This window comes from Uranotaenia lowii, chromosome 2 (genome assembly GCF_029784155.1).
Source record: "Uranotaenia lowii strain MFRU-FL chromosome 2, ASM2978415v1, whole genome shotgun sequence".
NCBI classification, from domain to species: Eukaryota; Metazoa; Arthropoda; class Insecta; order Diptera; family Culicidae; genus Uranotaenia; species Uranotaenia lowii.
The window spans coordinates 171,736,140-171,760,297 of NC_073692.1; the positions used below are offsets into that span (position 1 = coordinate 171,736,140).

The 24,158-nt window shown below is 34.1% G+C and overlaps 1 protein-coding gene across 1 annotated transcript in view; it reads left to right on the top strand.

Annotated features, from left to right (window-relative positions):
* Positions 1-2,957: 2,957 nt before the first annotated feature.
* Positions 2,958-24,158, top strand: part of LOC129745329 (serine protease inhibitor 28Dc-like) — a 28,063-nt gene continuing 6,862 nt past the window's right edge. Inside the window, exons 1-2 of the mRNA XM_055738331.1 lie at positions 2,958-3,180; positions 12,900-13,360. Coding sequence (XP_055594306.1) covers positions 12,909-13,360 — 452 coding nt within the window. The 5' untranslated portion in view covers positions 2,958-3,180; positions 12,900-12,908. The remainder of the gene's footprint in view (positions 3,181-12,899; positions 13,361-24,158) is intronic.

Below are 24,158 nucleotides of genomic sequence, written 5' to 3' on the forward strand. Positions count from 1 at the left end.
TGAATGCGAAAAATCAACAGAAGGTTTATAGTTGAATCTATTTTGTTCATTTTTGAGCGCGTAAAATCTATCATACACTTATACAAAATTAAATCTATTAAATATATCGTCGAACACACAATATCACACAGTTTAAATTTGAATATTTATAGTTGGTCGAGAATCAATCAGAAATATGATTGAATACAAGTGGAAAATTGTTGATACTACTATACTTTCTTCTTCGTGAAGTCGCGAATACCACAAAGATGGTAAAACAACTATAATCAAAACAAAAAAAGTTAAAAATGTATAGAAGCCCTCCCCCCCCCCCCCCGCCTAAATACCCACTGAAAAAGGGTGGGGTAAAAAATAACCATAGAAACATTTCTTGTGTTCAAATGCCCTCCCATGCCGTATTTGGTTCCAATATCTTGATTAGTTCTCGAGTTATGTAAAAAATTGTAAGGTTAGCCCCCTCCCCCTTTCTATCCCCCCACTAAAAGGAGAGAGAGGGTATCTAATATTCTTAGAAACATTTCTCGTATCCGAAAACCACCACATGCCAAATTCGATACCATTTGCTTAATTGGTTCTCGAGTTTTGCAAACATATGTCTTTTGTTTGGGAGGCCCCTCCCCTCCTTCATAAGAGAGGGAGGGATCTCAAACCATAATAGGTACCTTCCCCTGCCTTCAATACTAGCACCGGCCAAGTTCCACGCAATTCGGTTCAGTATTTTCCGAGTCTATAGGAAACAGACAAACATACAGACAGACAGAAATCTCAAATTTTCTACACCGGATCCCTGATTAAGGTGTTATAGAACACCGTAACGTTGGGTTAAAAATTAAATTTTTACATCAAAATTGAACTGATTCGCTTGAATAAAAATCAATAAAATATGCAGACGAAAACTCAACATAAACACGTTCTTTTATATTCAAACGAGTATGAAATGAATAATACCAGAATTTTTTTTATGGTAGTTAATAATATACATAATGTTTTTTTTTTCAATTATTCTGGATTCTTTTCGAACGAAACGTACTACGATTTTTGACGAAAAAAACCGCCATTTTTTATCTGTAAAATCTCTCCAAAGTAAAAAAAAGAAAATCGTTGGGGTTTGGTATTTTATATGTAGAAAATATGTTCCAAATTTGAAAAGAATCGGTGAAGTATAGTTTTCAAATGACGATGTCCACTGACTTTAAAAATGTGCTTTCAAGAAAAACGCGTTTGAAGTTTCTGCTTTTGCATTCTTGCAGTATTAAATTAGAGGAGATAAAGGCCTATAATTTCTACAGTTTTGCTTCGATTGACTTGAAAATTTGACACAACATTTTTGAAATGTTTTACAGTAAGAAAATGAAAAAAATAAAAAATCGATTTTTTGAAAGTGTTAGACCCTACTGCTCCCTTAAGTCAAGTTTCTTAGCCTCTGTGTTATGAAATTTTTGAAAAAGTTGTCAAACAAATTTTGCATCTATTCAGTTTTTCGTAAAACGAAAGTTGTTTGAAATAATGAAACAAATCATCTGTAAAATTTTCAGCGAGAAAAAATAGGGTTCAATCGTAGCTTTAGAAAATATGTCCTTAAATCTTTAAAGCTAGGAGCTAAATATTTATAATGAAATTTTAAGGAACATAATATGGAATTCACTTTCATCGATGGGCTTGTGATATAGCTCAGTTGGCAAGTCTGTTGTCTTCTGAGCCGATGTCCGCGAGTTCGAGCCCAAGAGTAAACATCGAACACAGTTGTATCGAATAGTTTTCCAATAACGATCCACCAACTGCAACGTTGATAAAGTCGCGAATGCCATAAAGATGGTTAAACGACTATAATCGAAACAAAAAAAAACTTTCATCGATGGTTAAAATCTTTCAGTTTGTTCAAGAGTCTGTTAGATTATGTTTTTCTTATTTGAGTCTAAAATTAGTTTTTTAGAAATGTTTTCTATTTCCTTAAAAAAAACTTAATGCATGCTAAAATAAAACAAACTGAACATTCCAAACTCTTGAGCAAGTTTAACCATATTGAATGAAGACGTTACGTTAAAAAATTCACGAAATTTTAGCTATAACACATTGTTATCCTAGTTCTAGAATTTTTTGACTATTCTGAAGTGATCTTGATGAAATTTGGAAGCTCAAAAATTGGTTTTGGATATTGTTTTCTGCTACGGTTGTTCTGGATCTTCCACAGGGTCTCTTAGTCGCCATTCCGGTCAAAAAATTTTTTTCGTAAAAGTCGTTAAAAAAACGTTTAATAAAAAAGAATCCAGTGTATTGTTAAATTTTGAATTCAAAAAGTGTCTTTGAAGATTTCACTGGATCTTCTTAGTAAATATACAAAAATACTCAAACAAAAACGTTTTGGAAAGTCAACGACTATAGGAATATATGAGATGTAAAGAAGGGAATCTTCATTGAAACAGAAAATAGTTCCCGACGACATCCTGTACACTAATTTACTCAATGCAGTTCGTCCCTGTTTGTAAACATTGCTGTGATTGATGGGCTTATCTAATACCGTATTTGTTTATGCCGAGTGTTGCACTAGTGTTGCACTGGTGCACCACTAGGTGCTGTCAAACTGTTTGTTTATTCGGACAGTGTTGCACTAGATTTGACCTGGTGTTGCACTGCCATCGGGCGGTGTTGCCCCGAAAATTTTGTCAGTGTTGCGAGAGAGCGTGTGAGTGAGCGAGGTAGCAATACACTGGCGACGATTTTTGTTTGTTTTTATCGGGAACGGTGGGACACTCCACGAGTGGTAAAAACAAATACAGTATAAAATAGCGATGGGATTTTCTGTTACTGTCTTCTTGCTTATGCTATTCTTGTTCACATTTTTATTCCCATTTTGCGCAGCAGTGTAGGTGAGTGAGCTTTCACGATCACGAGCACAGCTGTTTCTGTTTTTCCTTTTTAGTTTTTTGCTACTTCTGTTTGAGCACTCACCGCATGAGCTTAGTCGATCAAAACAATCTGACCGAATAGGTTCGTAACGATCGTGCGTGGTTATTCGATTTTTTTTATTTACATTTCAATTTCATATCAAAAGTTAAGTTAGGTTATTCCTAGATCGAAGTTATCTGTATATTTACTTATCGGGGAAAGCTATGTGGGTTGGAATTGTAAAGCCGAAGAACTGAAAATTAAACATTATCACCTGGAGTCGTCATATAAAAAGTGAGTACAAAAAATCGAAGAGTGATCCATTTTACAGAGATCGTTTGGCATTAACCTAGAACCCGCATATGGTTCATCACTTAGAAGCATTTTTCCGGAAAAAAGACATTTCGTTCTGGTGAATTACTTTTGGCGACCCTGACTGAATGCTTTACCCTGCCTAATATACATATTATATTTGTCGTGTTTGGTAAATCTGATGGTGTCTGGTAATTCTCATTCCGGTTTTCTCTTGCTGGGAATTGTTGTTCTGCTGCTGAGTGAGCTTTCGGATGGGAAAAACCCGTTCTATACGCATATCAATGGCGGTTTTGTGAAGATACGTCAACCGTGACGTTCTAGCGCTGCCTCATGAGGTCGGTGTATGATTGAGTTATTATTATGCGCCATATATACATCAGTGTGAAATGCGCATCCCAGCACAACAAAACCAAATCAATTTCAGATGCCGAGATTCAACGATATTCTGGCGTACCCTATGATGCTGAGGATTAGTAACTGATTTCATGGTTTTGGAAAAAAAAGTTAATTGTTTTCGTTCTGCGGTTAAGATTATATATAAACGCAACCTTTTTACTATAGTTTTTATGTAGAATTTTATGGGTACAATCATATATATAAAAATGGAGGCGTTTTCTTTGTAACACCATTACGAATAAACGGTCGGTGGGAATGAAGTAAAATTTGGTATCCGAGGGTTTTTCGGGTCAGAGATGGTTTGTATAATAGTTTCAAGAGTCTCACTTTTTATGGAAGAGGGGTCCCCATACAAAATTATCTCTTCTTCACATTCTTATATATAAAATTGGAGGCGATTTCTTTGTAACACCATTACGAATGAACGGTCGGTAGGAATGAAGTAAAATTTGGTATCCGAGGGTTTTTCGGGTCAGAGATGGTTTGTATAATAGTTTCAAGAATCTCACTTTTTATGGAAGGGGGGTCTCCATACTAAATCAACTTCAAATGGGACACAAGCCGTACAATTTTGTACGATTTTCAAAAAAATCGATGGTAAAAGTTTACCGGGTCAGCTAGTTATCTATAAATGCGGATTATGCGATCTTCAGAAAAAAATCGATTTCCAAATTGGATTCAGTTTAAAAGTCCTAATAATGATCTAAAGGGTGATACGGTCAAAATTTGGTCAAGGGAAATCGCGTGTAAATCGATGAAATCGTTTATTTAAAAACTAAAATTAAATTTCTTTTTCAAGTTTAATTAGTATAAATTCAGGAAAAATATTCAGTTAAGCTTCCGCTTTTCCAAATCCGAATTGCCGGGCCTTACACTTAACTCTTGCAATCAGATTTTGTACAGCCACCTTGTCCACCTTCTTCGCCGTAGAAAGCCAGTTTGCCTTGAACTGCTGCTCGTCCTTAGCAGTTTTTTTGGTCTTCTTTAGGTTCCGCTTGACAATAGCCCAGTATTTCTCAATTGGGCGGAGCTCTGGCGTGTTTTTTCTTTTTTTTTTATTTAACAATCTTTGCAGATGCTTCATATTATTTACAGAGATTAAACTAACTTATCCTAGATTTAAACACAGATTTCGACAAATTAAAATCAAATTCACTAGCAATTTCGTTGAATTTTGCACAACATACATCTAAAGGATTGTTCTGACCATATAGAGTTCGTCGGTGAGAAAGTCTTAACAATTCCTGCGACCGGGTCGTTCTTAAAGGAGCATTAAACGGCAGGAGCGACAACAATTCCGGACAATCCACGTTATTCTGAATGATGTCGTAAATGAAGAGGCGTTGTAGGAAAACGCGCCTTGATTCCAGCGTCGGTAGATTTAGTAGTAAGCACCGTTGTTCGTAAGGCGGGAGCTCAAATCCGTTGTTCCATGGTAGCTGACGTAATGCGTATCTGACGAAGCATCGTTGTACTTTCTCGATTTTCTTTGATTGTACCGCCTGATATGGTGCCCAAATTTGCACTCCAAATTCTAGAATGCTGCGCACAAGAGCACAATACAACGAGTTCAGACTATAGAAATCACTGAAATACTGCGTGTTCCGTCGTATGAAGCCAAGAACCGAAAAACCTTTGGCTACTGTCGTGGAAATATGCTGAGAAAAACTGAGCTTGCTGTCCAAAGTAATACCAAGGTCTTTGACGACCGATGTGCGATTCAGGATAGTCGTTGACATGTTGTACTCAAAACTAATAGGCCTTCGTTGTCGAGTGAACGTAATGGTAGTACATTTGGTTATATTGGGAGCCATACCGTTCTGATTACACCAAGTGAGAAGACAGTCAATGTCCTTTTGGAGAGCGCAGCAATCGACTAACGAGGAGATTGTTCGGAAAATTTTGAGATCATCGGCGTACATCAGTTTTTCCGACTCAAGAATAGTATTCAAATCGTTTATGAAGAGGAGAAATATCAGAGGTCCCAGATGACTCCCCTGGGGCACTCCCGAGGTTATTTGAAACGGAGACGAGTTAACAGAGCCCAGTCGTACGAAAGCAGTTCGAGCTGCGAGGTACGAGTTAATCCAGTTGCAGAGCCAGTCCGGAAACCCCAATCGCCGCATTTTTTTCTACAGTCAAATCATGCGGTACCTTATCGAAGGCTTTACTCAGGTCTACATATACGGCAACGACTTGTTTACCTTTATCTAGCCTGCCAACTAATTTCGAAACGTACGTCATGAGATTGGTGGTCGTTGATCTACGTTTCATGAACCCATGTTGATCTTCAGAGATGGTATGTTGCACAGTTTGATACAACACATCGTAAACGAGGCTCTCAAAAACTTCCGGAAAACAGCTCAGAATTCAAATTCCTCGATAATTTTCTGCTCTATTCATGTTTCCTGCTTTATGAATTGGGGTTATCGAGGCAATTTTCCAGGTCCCAGGAAATACAGCCTCCTCCAACGATTTGTTGAAGATGATAGAAATTGGTGCGGAAAGAGAAGCAGCACATTTTTTAACCAAGAGTGGTGGAATGCCGTCCGGTCCAGGTCCTTTCGATTCATCCAGTGCAGCCATCTTACGAAAAACATCATTCGAGGAAAATCTCAGCATACCCAGGTTGAAATCGTGACTCTGCAAACTACTCAAGTATGATTCAGACAAATGTGGTGAGTTATTACTTAACACGCTCTGAAAGAAAGACGAGAATAGATTTGCAGCAGCATACGGAGTCTCGGCGGTGGTATCGTTGAAGCTGATGACTTGATGTACTCCCTGGTTACCCTTCCGTTGTCTTATATAAGACCAAAACGATGCGGGGTCGGAGCGAGCGTTGTCTTGAATGCGATTCATGTATTCGCAAAAACTCGTCACATGCAAAGAGTTATAGGCGCTCTCTAAGTCACGTAATTCGTTTAAGCGATCCATGCTATCGCCGTTGTTGATCCTTTTCCTTACCTTTCGAAGCCGGTTACGCAGGTTACGGAGTTCAGGATTCGACCAAGGTTGACGGGATGCAGAACGAGTACTCCGTTTTTTCATTGGAATAACATCTCGGAAAATTCCGTTCAATGCGTCGTAAAAAATTCCCACCACGTGATCGGTTGAGCCAACTAAAATGTTTTGCCAATTTATTGCAGCCAAGGATTCGTTGAGCGATTCAAAATCGCAACGTTTGAAGTCAAAATAAAATTCATCCGGTGGTCAGGATTGAGAGTCTGATTCGCATAAAATCGACATCATAATAGGAGGATGATGCATATCGACGTCAAGTAAAGGCATCGGTGGTTCAAAAATGTTAATATTTTTAACGTCATTCGTGAAAACTAAATCGAGCATTCGCAGCATTCGTGTTGGGAGGGTTCTTGTCCTTGGGAACCACCTGCACGTTGTTGGTGGCGTACCACTCCATGGCCTTTTTACTGTAATGGCAAGATGCCAAATCCGGGTACGGAACAACCGTGTTTCTTCAGGAAAGGCAGCAGACGTTTATTCAAACACTCTTTCACGTAAATTTCTTGGTTGACAGCCCCGGAAGCTTTGAAAATGCTGCTTTTCAAGCCTCAGGTACAGATAGCTTGCCAAACCAGATATTTCTTCGCGAACTTTGACAGTTTCATGTGCTTGAAAATATCTGCTACCTTTCCCCTTCCTTTTGCCGTATAAAACTCCTGTCCCGGAAGCTGCTTGTAGTCGGCTTTGACGTAGGTTTCGTCGTCCATTACCACGCAGTCAAACTTCGTCAGCATCGTCGTGTACAGCTTCCGGGATCGCGCTTTGGCCGTCGTATTTTGTTTATCATTGCGATTTGGAGTCAGTACCTTCTTGTAAGTCGATAGTCCGGCTCGTTTTTTGGCTCGATGCACGGTTGTAGACGATACACCCAGCTTATTTCCGGCATCTCGGAGAGAGAGGTTAGGGTTTCGCTTGAAACTACCGGCCATTTTGGCTTCCAGTTTTCGATTTCCCCCCGATCCAAACTTCCTGGCTGTCGACAAACGTTCCCCAAACACTTTAATTACATTTTCAACTGTTGATTTGGCAACTTTTAGCGGTTTTGCCAGCTTTGCGTGCGAGTAGCTCGGATTTTCGCGATGCGCGAGCAAAATTTTGATACGCTGCTCTTCTTCCTTGGCTGCATTTTGACAACTGAAGAGTGAATTCCAAAATCAAAATAGGAGCAACATTCTACACACACACACCTTTAAAATGAGGGGTGTTCAGGTGTTTTAAATGCAAATTTGAAAGAAATTGTTTTTTGTTTTTAAAAGTCTTAAAACTCATAAATGTACTTTGCTCTAAAATCGGATAAAACCATGTTTTCCAATCGCTTTAATTTACTCAGTAAATGGAAAAACTAAGTACCGTAAACTGGGGGTACTTTGATCAGCGGGGTAACTTTGATCAACATGAAATTTTTGCAGATATTCATAATTAACGAAGAATTAAGTTAAAATATCTGAAAACTGTTTACTACATTTGAAAGCCTGTAAATTGAGTTACAAATAAGCTAAATTTGGTTTTTATTAGGAGATTTTTTATATTACTTAAAATATAATTTTAAAATCTTAAAATATCTGGTTTTTTGAAGGCTCACAAACAAACATCTCTCCTGATCAAATTTAAGCATTAAGGAGTAAATGGATTGTTTAATGTGAAAGTTCAACTATTTTTCTTGGTTTAGGCTAAGTTTAAGTATTATTTTTATGGTCATTTGATCATAATTTTTGGACATTGAAAAAAAACGGTCATTTTCCATGAAAAAGCCTGTATAGGAAAAATGGCTAAAAACCCTGTCAAATGGTAAAGTTTGAAGAAAAAAAGAACGTGGGAACAGTGCGAGGACTTGGGGAATTGCATGAAGGTAAAATTTTATTTGTTTTCGAGGCCAAAACATATTAAGAAATGTTTATAATTTTTGCCCCTAAATGTATGCAGCAACATTGTTCATCTTTCGTGTATATTTGTTTTTGAAAGAAAATGTTGAAAAACTCAATTGAGTCCAAACAAAAAATTACTGTTATCGATGTTTTGAGCCTTCTGTGCTTAATGACATCAAAACAATAAATTTGAAGATGTTGAAATACGTAAAAACCATAGTGATCAAAGTTACCCCGAAACTGGAAACCTGGTTTTGTAACAAACATTTAATTATGATCACAAATGTTGTTTGAATTTACTGCAATCCATGATCGTGTTTAAAACTCCTCACTTCAGGAAGGGTTTTAAAGCTTTTAGGTATTACGAAAAAGCAACCTCTTCCAAAATATTCTAAAATAAATGAAAAAAGTGATCAAAGTTCCCCCAGTTTACGGTATGTAGTCGATATCAGTATGGGAGAGTGGGGAATCATGGGCCATTTTTTTTCGTTGTTCCATAACTTCTTTATTAGAAAAGATAAAATGAAAATAAAAAATGGTATGGTCTTCTACATTTTACAGGGAATCATAAGGTATTTTTTTTAAATTTTTAATAAGTTATTTTCCCCAAATTCTGACTGTTTGAAAAAAAGTAATATTTTTTTAATTTTGAAAAATGGTGGGGAATCGTGGGCCTCCAAATCCAAATTGACCAAATAACATGCAAAGTTTATGAGTTGATCCAAAACTGTGATTTCCTAATTCATTTCGTTATTTTAAAGCAATTTCAGATGATGAAATAAAAAAGAGAGCTGTGTATGATCGCATAGATTCCAAATCCTGGCTCGCGAATGTTTTGGCAAAATTTCTTATATAGGATGGACAAAATATTTTTCATAACTTTTCATTTGGCATAAGAAAACTTTACAAATACCTATCTACGTATTTTAAGTTCTGAATGTGTATAAAACATAAAAATATAGGTGATCCAAAATGTGTGGCCCACGATTCCCCACCAGCTATGATTTGCAAATTGGTTGCGTTTGTGTGACTTATTGATGTTTCATCAAAAATTCCTTTTCCATGTGAAAGATCATGACAAAACTAAGATCATAAGCGTATGAGCATATTTTTGTTATGCACTTTAGGTTCCTCATCGATGAAATTAGCGGGTGTTTTTTTAATTATGTAAGTAAATTTTTCTAACTTTTTTTAGCTTGATAAATTAAAGAAGCATATGATGCGTATTTCAGTAAACAACATATAGGAATATATGCTCACGCAAAGCGACGACGATGACAGTTGGTTTGAGATTTTTATCTCAACACACATCTGAGATATTAAAAGTGGCCCACGTTTCCCCATGGCCCACGATACCCCACTCTCCCCTACTCAAAATTTGTTCTTAACGCATTATTGACCGCGAAGAAATCGAAGCCGATATACATCGAAATTCGGCATTCTATATCTCAGAATCCATTGGATCAAAATCTTCAAATGTAGAATCTATTCGCACTGAAAATTCCGTCATATGTGATGCTTCTTTTTATTAACACCATATGTGATATAAATTTGCATAAAAAAGTGCATAAGTGTAAGAAATTTTTTTTCGCAAATTAAACTCCCCCACGGAGTGGAAAATTTTTGAAAATTCAAAAGCACATCTACTAGGGAAAGTTCAAAGTTATTATAGAAATTCGAGCATTTATTGGTATTTTGTAACGGTTTTTTGCCGCTTGGGGTGATCACCCCGATCACAAACCCCCCCCCCCTCCCCCCATAGGACCGCGCCTGATACGAACAGATTACAGATTTTCAAAATTTTGTACAGATTTGTAAAAATTTTTGACTTTTAAAAACTGAAAGTTTCTACATTTGCTTTCATCCAGTTTATTGAAAACTTTATACCAAATAAGTTAAAAGTTAGCCTTTATTAAGCTGCCGATAGGAGTTCCTTACTGGGAAGCACACGATGGATCAATTAGATTTCCAAATTTGCTACAAATAATTAAATATCTGATTATAATCCTCCACTCGTCAGCAGTGGTTGAGCACATTTTCTCGCAAGTAAATGTCAATAAAACCAAAGTTCGTAATCGTCTGAGTGTTGACACAATGGACGCTATTCTCAGAACGAAAAGTTATTTAAGGTTAAACGGTGGATCGAAAAATGTCGTATTAAAGCATGGATCACGATGAATCTGGACGCATTAAAACAGGTCTATCTCGAAGCTATGTAAACGAAATAAAAATATTTTGTACTTAAAACGTAGGGTTTTTATTGCACTTTAAAGGAAAAATAATGAAAAAAATTATTTCAATGTTGTTTTGATGAACAAAAATTTGATATGTGATGATATGCTTTTAAATAAATTGTACTCGTTCATTTTCAACATCTTTCATTTCATCTAACCTTCTATCCACCTATGTAAAAAATTTCATAATCTTTAGATGTCCCTACTTAAAAGGACATCTTTTTTCACCGCTAAGGCCGATAAATTAAATTTACAAATATAAATTACGTTGATAAATCCTTCATAAAGTTTTGATGAATTGAATAAATTGATTTTCGGCAATTTCAGTCACGTCGTGGCGAGGATTGTGCAACACTTTCGAGTGTTTAAACCGAATACGATATTAGTGTTGAAAATGTGTCTTTAAAAACTTCCTTTTACAGGTTCTCGATCTTCGATTTGACAGGCCTCACAATAAAGTTTATAAAGCTTGAGAATATTCAAAACCGAATTTCAAAATTGCCTTTGGGGATTTGTCGATTTAGAATAGTGGCTGCTGTATCTTGGGAACGTTGCGATATGTCGCTTGACGTGTTCAAGTGTATCTTGCAGTGTTTTGTTTGAAGAAATGTGTTTATCGCGTTTGTCGATCGGAGCTATTCCTAAATTCTGTCCTTTTTTTGATAAATATTGTTGAATCTTTTATAAATTATGTCGAGCGTTTTCAAGATAAAAATCTTACAAACTCGGCGATTTTTTACTGTTATCGCAGACCTGCGAGGGACAGGGATTTTCATACAACTTTTCAAAAAGCTGGTCTGGAGATCAAAGGAACCGAGGTTCCATAAATGTTGAAAAACTCTCAAACGTTCCTCTTCTGAAAAAATTTGAAATGTACATCGACAACGATGATTTTTTAAGGAGTTGGTAACTCCGGCTTGTCTAATAACACCGTTTTTTCCAAATATGTTTTTTCTGGTATCCGTAATCGCATACGTATATTTTTCTTCCACATGTTCGAGTTACTTACTCGCTTTCTCGTTCTTCCGGAGCCTGAGAAGAACTAACCTCGAAGCTGCTTTCTATTTCTGGTAATTCCACTGTGATAGTCGAACGATCTTCCTGTTATTTTTTTAATTTTTTTTATCGGATCTTGAAAAGTTTTTGTATATAATTGCGTAGCCCTAACAAAAATATGTACATATCATTCCGTAAAACAAAACGATTCACTTTGGCTTGCATCGGAATCCGAGGGTATATACGAAGTATCACTATCGGGACTAAAATCTTCAAATTCTGAGCTCGAATTATCGGTATTGAAGGTTGGCATTTTTGTTGGATTACCAAATGTCGGTAAAACGTTGTGATGGAAGTTTTTGTTGGCTATCAGTCTAAACACCTCTTTACAAATGATGAAATTATAACGAATTGCCAATCCCAATAACCATCAGATGCAAAAGACAACAATGGTTATTGAAATTTACTGTTTCCCTTGATGGCAAAAGGGTAGAAGTGAATTTACTTGGTGGCAAAGTAGTATAAATGCTGCACTTATACCCGTTTGCCAAAAAAAAACTTTTGTGGAATAAACTTTCCGAAAAACTAGCTTATACACATTCACGCTCAAGGAATCGTTCTACATACTTAACTCAGTTTTTTAGTTTTTTTAAACTTTGCCTCATTTGTTTATCAAAAAAATAAAGTATATCTTTCTTTTCAAGGTTCAAAAGGTATGAAAGGCGGAAAAAATATTTGACGCCTGCCATAAGATTTTGTCCTTCAGTCACAGTATCCATTTTCTTCGTCAGTTTGCTTTGAACTGCTTCTCGCTGCTCAGAATAGCTAGATTCTTTAGGTATACTCCTCCGTTGCTTAAATATGTATTAGTAGGCCAACGACTGATTACTTATTTGAACAATAAGACATCTCAGTTTTTCTTAACCGTAATTTTGTTCAAATCCCATACATCATACCCATCATAGCATTTTAAATCACAGGACCAGAAACATTCAAACATGACCAAGAATAAACTCAATCCATTGTATACACTGAATGTCATACTGGAGTCTCTAGATTAGTGTCTATCGACTACTGTCGATTTTTTGCAAATGTTCTTCGATCAAAGCTTTATAGCTGTATTCCCATTTCAACTGAGAGATTCATTTATAGAGTTTTTTTTTATTTCATTGTTTTTTTACAGCTACCCACAATGTCTTCGTGCCTGGGACGAATATTTTTACTACTTCTCATCGGTTTCACAACCTCCATTTCGACGCAAGAAAGAAGTTCCTTCCTAACGTCACAAATCTCGTTGGATGTCAGCAATGCCATCAACAATCTAGCCCACAAGTTGGCAGTAAAGTTGCGTAACGAGCGAAGCAAATCGGAAATTATATCTCCTCTGAGCATCGGTTCCTCGGTGCTTTTGCTGCTGCGAGCGTCCCGGGGGAACACCCGAAATCAGCTGCTCGAATTGCTGGGGCTGGCCAAAGACTACCAAAAGAATGATGGCCGAATTCCGAAAAATTTCGGCTACCTTCTGAGGGTACTGTTAGACGTTGGTGAATGGGATTCTTCGTTACTAAAGAAAACTCCAAAATGGCAGGATGAAGCGAAATGCGCCCCGGAAGATTACCAATATGAAGACGAGGAGGATGAATTGTAAGTATTTGTTCATTTGCAAACAGTTGGTTCCGTTGGTTGGTACAGATTCCTAAGTAGACTTAAAATATGAGAAGGGGAGAGGGGGGATGGAAGGGGGAAGCGGGAGGGGGCGGTGGGCGTAACTTGGTTATTGCTCCTACTTCCCATGAATTCAAAAACTAATTGTAAATTCTGATGCTTTAATATTTTTCTAAAGTTTATGGTATTCAGCCCAGTTTGGTGAACCTCTCTTGTTTTGATAAACACTCCCAAGTAGTGAACAATTCTGAAAATTTGGGAGCAATGTTTTGAAAATCACTAGGAAGAAACGCTCATGATACGTTTCCAGTTGGAAAATTCAAAGCCGAATGCTGCTACCTGTAATTTTCTAGACAGTCGGTCGATCAACAATGCGAGGTCAATGTAAACAAAATTCGTATGTATGTATGTGTCTAACGGGTTGGCAGAGTGTTTAGTACTCTATATCACCCTACATTGAACAACAAGATTCAAAAGCTAGAGCTCATGCGCATCAAAGTCGATCACGCAAGCTCACTACCTGGTGATTACTTGACTCGCTTGTTCGACGACCGACTGACTGACTCACTGGCTGCACGCTTGGGGAGAATGGCCCGGTGTTGGTTTAATCCATTCACACATCTCCCTTCTGTCCCAAACAAAATAATATTTATTGTTGCTGAATCCCCAAACCGGAGTTATCGTCAGTTTGACGTTACGTCTGTCAAATATGCACTAACAAGAAATGTTGTTTCGCGCTATTTTATAAGTACACATGTTTTGTCGTTTATTATTTGACACAAGCGTTGCCAGTAATGATATTTTTTATATATTTCACAACGTCGCTGGTTGGCAAGGTTGCCGCTCACCAATGCGAAACTTCGGATTTAAACTTCAATGACAATATATAATTACAAAAAAATGTTATTAAATTGTTTCTTTATGTTAAGTTTTCAAGTTCAGTTCCACCTTTCTTTCAATCTCCGTTTAGGGAAATTATCTTAATATTTCGATGGAATAAGGTCTCTGTATGATCACCCACTAAGCTTGCGACTTATCTTTCATAAATTAGCGTGAATCCACGGTGTATTAAATTGTGTATTTCTTCGGAAAACTCAAAATTACTGTATAATTTGTAAAACCTTCCATGCTTTCACTCTCTACAAACATTATCTCAAGCACAAGACATACACTGCCGGTTAAAAGTTTGGGATCACCCGAGCTCATTTGAAAGATAATGAACAATAGCTATTTCGAAGGTATTTTGCTCAGAAATAATGTTTTAGTTTTGTTCCTTAAACTGATTCAAAAGTTAGAACATTTTAAACAAAATCGCACTTAATATTCAAAGTCGATCATCTTGGGATAGGGTGGAAAAAATTTCAAAATTTGAGTAGCATTAAAATCCTTTTTCTTTACTTCTCAAAACACAATAAAAAAGTTTTGTGCAAAAATTTAAGAATGTACTTTTAATTAATAAAATAGACACTTAAGTTATTGTCCAAAAGTTTGGGATCACCCTTTAGTATGGTGTATCGGCCAAAAATTTGGGATCATTCTTTCAAAAACATGAACATTTATCTCATTCATATCTTCCTCATCTAACATCGTATTGCAGATCTGAAGAGTTCATTGGAAAGCTTAGAAAATGTTGTTTTTAAAGTGATGACCATAACACGACGACCTTAAATGAGAAAGATATGAATGAGATAAATTTGCATGTTTTTAAATGAATGATCCCAAACTTTCAACAGGTATATTATACTAAGGGGTGATCCCAAACTTTTGGACGATAACTCAAGTGTCTATTTTATTAACTAAATGTACATTCTTAAATTTTTGCTCAAAACTTTTTTATTGTGTTTTGAGAAGTAAAGAATAAGGATTCTAATGCAACTCAAATTTTGAAATTTTGTTCACTCTATCCCGAGATGATCGGCTTTTAATAATGAGTGCGATTTTTGGAAAATGTTCTAACTTTTGGTTAAGTTTAATGTACGAAACTCAAACATTATTTCTGGGCGAAATACCTCCAAAATAGCTTTTGTTCATTATCTTTCAAATGAGATCAGAAGATTTGCAATATGTCCTACACAGCAAAAATTATTTCCTGTAAAATTATGCAAATGTCCTGTAACAAAAAAGGAGCAGGAGCATTTACCGTAATTTTACAGATCGAAAAACAAATTACGTGACAATTAATTTTTAGTGTACAACTTTTTTACAGGACATTTGCTGTAATAATAAATGAATCTTCGTTAACTTTTAAGGAAAACAATTTAAAATTACAGGTTTTGTTAGTTACAGGCAGCCGAACTTAAATTTATCCTTTTTATTTGAGGGTTGCTTATTTTCAGGGAATTAAAGGATGGTTAAAATTTTTGTACCCGGATGTTGCTGTTCCGGTACATTGCATTGCAATAACAGAGCGGTGGAAAATTTTAACACTCCCGGTCAAAGAAAACTTCGGAAGTTACATCCCACGGGAAGTAAATAACATCCGAAAGTTTCCGGACATTCCAAGCCGCTCACCATATGATGACAATGACGGACAGAATATTACGCTGACACGGTGGACATTCCATTATGAAGTTCCTCATAGTATTCCTGTAATTGTTCCGGAACGACTAAATTTTGCGTCGTGTTCGTTGGTTGCTCTTCCGATTCGAAGTGAACTCGCTAAGTGTTTTCAGTCCAACAAAGAGAGTTCAATTTTTAGTTCATAAGGTCGAACTCAGCTTTGATCCCTCGCCGAAGGAAAAAAAGGGATCAATTTTGAGTTCGCAGTTCGAACTCCGTTTTGATCCATCGCATGGAGGAAAAAAGGGTACTTAACTTTAAGTTCATAAAGTCTGCTTCATTTAATATTGGAACAAATTCTTTTGCTCATTGTGGCGCTCCTAGTGGACGGATTTGGAAACTTTTTTCACCCACGTGTAGGGAAATTCATTACCTTTCACCATGTATTTATGTCATGTATGTATGTATGTATGTATGTATAAATCCACCTTGGGTTTGCGGCAGCGCCGCAGTTATGGCCAAGAAAATAACCCACGCGACCATCTTGGCTACCACGCAACACAGTCATAACCCCTCTATGAGACTTTTAAGGGAATGGAATCGCAAGCAGAGGCACTTACGGTATCCAGGGTTAAAGGGGAAGAAGTCTCGAGAAGCTATAACCGTGCTGTTGACTAACCAAGATAGCATGCAAACTATAATCCCGCCGCCAAGGCTTCCGAAAAAAAGAGTGCGTCCTTCTTTTACAAAAAGTAATCAAATACGATCATTTTCTCAACCATGCCAAATTCCCTTGACATAAATTAAGAAACGCCAAGTATTCGAAACGAGTAACAAGCACATATTGCTACCCGCTCCTTTTGCAAAACAAAGATACCCTGATGCCCCTAACCCATTTATCGCTTATTCAATGTGCATTTATGTAATATAATATAATAAAATATAATATAATATAACATAATATAATATAATATAATATAATATAATACAATATAATATAATATAATATAATATAATATAATATAATATAATATAATATAATATAATATAATATAATATAATATAATATAATATAATATAATATAATATAATATAATATAATATAATATAATCTAATATAATATAATATAATATAATATAATATAATATAATATAATATAATATAATATAATATAATATAATATAATATAATATAATATAATATCATATGAGATAAGAATGTGGTATACTAATAAGGTTCATTTATTGTTTCCTGAAAGATAAAATACAGTGATTCATTCATCACTCAAAACAACAAGATATTCAAATATCAATACAAATAATTCTATAATCTGTAGGATACAAGAAAGGTGATAAGCTGAATATTATAAATCAAAGCGATCGAGATCTGAAATAAACAGTTGATCAATTATGGAAAACTAAACCTTTTATTTTAGTTATAGAATAAATAGTAATATCAGCTTATCAATCAATTTCTTCGTAGCTTCAACTGGAATTTAAAGAGGTTAATATTTCAGTTAAGATGCTATAATTTGGATTCGCCAGTTCTGCGTAAGATCAAATGTTAGTCAACACTACAATGACTAGGATTTTTTTTTCTTTATCATAGAAACTTCGGAATCGAGTATCTGTTGTACAAGTATTTGCTGAAAAAAAAAATGAAATAAAATAAAAATGAAAAAAATAAAAATTAAAAATAAAAATTAAAAAAATAAAAATAGAAAAAAAGATCAAAATTAAAAAAAATAATTAAATAAATAACAATAATAATAAAAAAAAAATATCTATATATTTTTATGTAGGTTCATAGAAAAAATAAATGAACGAAAAGGAATAAATTAAAAAAAGAAAATGGTTCATTTTTTTAATTTATTTTCCTTTTTTTAGAGATTGGCGGCGTAACGTTAATGTTGAAAGCTAAATACATCAACAAAAATTCTGCTCCGGTTGCTTGACGGTTCATTATTCTGGAATATATGACATCTGCAAAATTGATTTTATACAGAACATTACTTTACTTGCTTAAATATTTACTTGATAGTGGTTTGTGCATCTGTTTCACTTCCTGCATCTGATATTTAGTTTTTTTTATGAATATGAATGTATAAATATTATAATGTATATATGAATACACTGGATCCTATTTGAAACGATTGTTGTGCACGTTTAAAAACAGATATCGTTCGGTTACGGTTGTTCCGGAACTTCCGTAGGGTTTCCAGTTGGCCATTCCAGTCCATGATTCTGTCAAGAAGTTTCGTCCGATTCAACTGATCATCAATGTGTGGTTTGAATGAAAGCAGGACTGTCTAGGACCTGTTTTCAACATGTATAATATGAAAATCGTCTTACTTCAAGAAAATCTTCAAATAAAATTGTTTAAGATAAAATCATGAAGCTAAAAATCGTGTAAAAAAGAATCCAGTGTATGTGAATGAATATATGAATTTGAATGTATGAAAATAAATAAATGAATATCAATGAATAAATTTTCATACATTCGTACGAATAAGAATGAATGAATATGAAAATATGAATAAATGAGTATTCCTATATGAAAATGAATATATGAATTTGAATATATTAATTTGAATATATGAATACAAACATATGAATACGTAAATCATGACGAATACCAGTAAATTATAGGTAATATTTAAATTTAAATATGGTAATTTAAAATAAAACATACATATAATGTATGATATAACTACACAAGTGAGTTCTGCGTGCGTGAGTCTGATCTAAAATGCGTTTCTTTTAAGCTGTTAGTGAAATAGAAACATATAATAATAAATAATAAATTTATAAAGTAGTATGCAAATGCTGATCGAAGAAGCTGGAATACAAATATTATTTATACATTTTTTGTGTTAATTATAAAATGTTTTTATTTCGTGATTGGTTCTGAAATATGTAACAATAAGAAATAAAATAATATTTTTCATAATTTTATATTATACTTAAAAAATAAATGATACCATTCTGCGACTAAGTTCATAAAAAAATTTAAAATGCACCTCTCCAGAATAGTTCCACCAACACTACTTGAAAAGGATCAACACAGAAAGTTAGTATTTTGACAATGTTATTAATGAATTTGTTATCTTAAAAATTGAAGAAATTATTATAATTTACAATCAGAATATCAAAACAGAACTACAGAATATTGATTAGAAAAAAAATTTAAATCGAGAATAAGAAACATCCTGCTGTAAAATTATTAATCCATTGAGTACCTACTAGGAATATTTACAACTTGGTTACATTATACACGAAAAAGGGACACAAAATGTAGAAATAGCTAAAACAAAATAAAAAATTTATTTAAATTTGTTTCAATTGATTTTTTTAAAATTCTTAGTGATTGAATAATTTTTATATTTCTAGTTTGAATTAAATTTAATTTTATTGATATCGATTCACAATTTTAATCAAAATATTTCCTTAAGTTGATATTGGTGAAATTGTTTAGCACATTCATTATGCATACACCCCTTCTATGCACCACGATGGCTTTAGCCGGGATCCCAACCTACTCTTAAAGTATACCATCGCCATCTTACATCTTTTTCTCAAATCTTTGCCAACTTCCATTGCCGCTTGCGTACAAGTTTCAACACAACCGAGACAATGAAATATTTCATGACTTGCTTCGAATCTCAAAACTGGCAAAAAATTGACTAAATGTCTACGAATATCCTCACTAATTCTTTAAAAACTCAAGGAGGTAAATGTCTTAACAGAAACAAATACTTAGCTTGAATCTGGAACCGCGTTCTCCGCGAAACTCTGGAAAAAAACACAGAAACTCCTTGGGATGACTCATGTTCCAAATAAATTTTCTTGTTCTGGCTGGGTGGCATAGTATGAGCCCTCTTGTAGATAGCATCTCCGAGAAAAAGGCACGATTTAGAAATCACAAGTCCACAACACCATTACTCTTCACAATAAAAAATAAATATCCAGAAAACACCGCACAAATCCTTTGTTTATTTTTTTGAACCATATTTAAAAAACGCCACCGAAAACCAATGGAAATTTTGAAAATATTTGCGGACCGAAACACAAACAACTTTCACCCGCCAGCGTTGCCAGCTCTTCCTGACCTTTCACCATGTATTTATGTCATAACACCAAACGATAGCATTTTGTAAACAACCGCCATGGAAGCCGAACGGAGAGATCAAATTGTGCACAGTTTTCTTGAAAATCCATTGTTGTCGGCATCGAAGCTAGCTAAACAGCTTACCCGCTCCTTTTGCAAAACAAAGATACCCTGATGCCCCTAACCCATTTATCGCTTATTCAATGTGCATTTATGTAATATAATATAATAAAATATAATATAATATAACATAATATAATATAATATAATATAATATAATACAATATAATATAATATAATATAATATAATATAATATAATATAATATAATATAATATAATATAATATAATATAATATAATATAATATAATATAATATAATATAATATAATATAATATAATATAATATAATATAATCTAATATAATATAATATAATATAATATAATATAATATAATATAATATAATATAATATAATATAATATAATATAATATAATATAATATAATATAATATCATATGAGATAAGAATGTGGTATACTAATAAGGTTCATTTATTGTTTCCTGAAAGATAAAATACAGTGATTCATTCATCACTCAAAACAACAAGATATTCAAATATCAATACAAATAATTCTATAATCTGTAGGATACAAGAAAGGTGATAAGCTGAATATTATAAATCAAAGCGATCGAGATCTGAAATAAACAGTTGATCAATTATGGAAAACTAAACCTTTTATTTTAGTTATAGAATAAATAGTAATATCAGCTTATCAATCAATTTCTTCGTAGCTTCAACTGGAATTTAAAGAGGTTAATATTTCAGTTAAGATGCTATAATTTGGATTCGCCAGTTCTGCGTAAGATCAAATGTTAGTCAACACTACAATGACTAGGATTTTTTTTTCTTTATCATAGAAACTTCGGAATCGAGTATCTGTTGTACAAGTATTTGCTGAAAAAAAAAATGAAATAAAATAAAAATGAAAAAAATAAAAATTAAAAATAAAAATTAAAAAAATAAAAATAGAAAAAAAGATCAAAATTAAAAAAAATAATTAAATAAATAACAATAATAATAAAAAAAAAATATCTATATATTTTTATGTAGGTTCATAGAAAAAATAAATGAACGAAAAGGAATAAATTAAAAAAAGAAAATGGTTCATTTTTTTAATTTATTTTCCTTTTTTTAGAGATTGGCGGCGTAACGTTAATGTTGAAAGCTAAATACATCAACAAAAATTCTGCTCCGGTTGCTTGACGGTTCATTATTCTGGAATATATGACATCTGCAAAATTGATTTTATACAGAACATTACTTTACTTGCTTAAATATTTACTTGATAGTGGTTTGTGCATCTGTTTCACTTCCTGCATCTGATATTTAGTTTTTTTTATGAATATGAATGTATAAATATTATAATGTATATATGAATACACTGGATCCTATTTGAAACGATTGTTGTGCACGTTTAAAAACAGATATCGTTCGGTTACGGTTGTTCCGGAACTTCCGTAGGGTTTCCAGTTGGCCATTCCAGTCCATGATTCTGTCAAGAAGTTTCGTCCGATTCAACTGATCATCAATGTGTGGTTTGAATGAAAGCAGGACTGTCTAGGACCTGTTTTCAACATGTATAATATGAAAATCGTCTTACTTCAAGAAAATCTTCAAATAAAATTGTTTAAGATAAAATCATGAAGCTAAAAATCGTGTAAAAAAGAATCCAGTGTATGTGAATGAATATATGAATTTGAATGTATGAAAATAAATAAATGAATATCAATGAATAAATTTTCATACATTCGTACGAATAAGAATGAATGAATATGAAAATATGAATAAATGAGTATTCCTATATGAAAATGAATATATGAATTTGAATATATTAATTTGAATATATGAATACAAACATATGAATACGTAAATCATGACGAATACCAGTAAATTATAGGTAATATTTAAATTTAAATATGGTAATTTAAAATAAAACATACATATAATGTATGATATAACTACACAAGTGAGTTCTGCGTGCGTGAGTCTGATCTAAAATGCGTTTCTTTTAAGCTGTTAGTGAAATAGAAACATATAATAATAAATAATAAATTTATAAAGTAGTATGCAAATGCTGATCGAAGAAGCTGGAATACAAATATTATTTATACATTTTTTGTGTTAATTATAAAATGTTTTTATTTCGTGATTGGTTCTGAAATATGTAACAATAAGAAATAAAATAATATTTTTCATAATTTTATATTATACTTAAAAAATAAATGATACCATTCTGCGACTAAGTTCATAAAAAAATTTAAAATGCACCTCTCCAGAATAGTTCCACCAACACTACTTGAAAAGGATCAACACAGAAAGTTAGTATTTTGACAATGTTATTAATGAATTTGTTATCTTAAAAATTGAAGAAATTATTATAATTTACAATCAGAATATCAAAACAGAACTACAGAATATTGATTAGAAAAAAAATTTAAATCGAGAATAAGAAACATCCTGCTGTAAAATTATTAATCCATTGAGTACCTACTAGGAATATTTACAACTTGGTTACATTATACACGAAAAAGGGACACAAAATGTAGAAATAGCTAAAACAAAATAAAAAATTTATTTAAATTTGTTTCAATTGATTTTTTTAAAATTCTTAGTGATTGAATAATTTTTATATTTCTAGTTTGAATTAAATTTAATTTTATTGATATCGATTCACAATTTTAATCAAAATATTTCCTTAAGTTGATATTGGTGAAATTGTTTAGCACATTCATTATGCATACACCCCTTCTATGCACCACGATGGCTTTAGCCGGGATCCCAACCTACTCTTAAAGTATACCATCGCCATCTTACATCTTTTTCTCAAATCTTTGCCAACTTCCATTGCCGCTTGCGTACAAGTTTCAACACAACCGAGACAATGAAATATTTCATGACTTGCTTCGAATCTCAAAACTGGCAAAAAATTGACTAAATGTCTACGAATATCCTCACTAATTCTTTAAAAACTCAAGGAGGTAAATGTCTTAACAGAAACAAATACTTAGCTTGAATCTGGAACCGCGTTCTCCGCGAAACTCTGGAAAAAAACACAGAAACTCCTTGGGATGACTCATGTTCCAAATAAATTTTCTTGTTCTGGCTGGGTGGCATAGTATGAGCCCTCTTGTAGATAGCATCTCCGAGAAAAAGGCACGATTTAGAAATCACAAGTCCACAACACCATTACTCTTCACAATAAAAAATAAATATCCAGAAAACACCGCACAAATCCTTTGTTTATTTTTTTGAACCATATTTAAAAAACGCCACCGAAAACCAATGGAAATTTTGAAAATATTTGCGGACCGAAACACAAACAACTTTCACCCGCCAGCGTTGCCAGCTCTTCCTGACCTTTCACCATGTATTTATGTCATAACACCAAACGATAGCATTTTGTAAACAACCGCCATGGAAGCCGAACGGAGAGATCAAATTGTGCACAGTTTTCTTGAAAATCCATTGTTGTCGGCATCGAAGCTAGCTAAACAGCTTAAAATGCCCAGAAATCCCGTATGGCGTGTTATCAAGCAGTACAAGGAAACATTGACGACGGCTCGGAAGCCGCATTCGAAGCGTCGGAGTGGAACTGTCGACCGGAAACTGCGTGGGAAAGTCATCAAGGCCGTCAAGAGGAATCCCAATCTTTCAGACCGCGATTTGACGGTACGGTGCGACGAATTCGTCTCCGGGAAGGAATAAGGTCATTCCGAGCGAGCAAACAGCCAAATGGGACGCTGAAGCAGAACAATGTGGCCAGAATCCGTGCTCGAAAGCTGTACGACCAAGTGCTGACCAAGTTCGACGGATGTATTCTGATGGACGATGAGACCTACGTGAAGGCGGACTTTGGGCAAATCCCAGGTCAAAAATTTTATTTGGCGACGGCTGGGGGGGATGTACCTGCAAAATTGAAGTTCGTGTTTGCGGATAAATTCGCCCGCAAGTACATGATTTGGCAGGGGATATGCAGTTGTGGACAGAAAACCAAAGTCTTTCTCACTGACAAGACAATGACATCAGAAGTCTACAAAAAAGAGTGCCTACAGAAACGGATTCTGCCGTTTATTCGTGCCCACGACCGTCCAGTAATGTTTTGGCCGGATC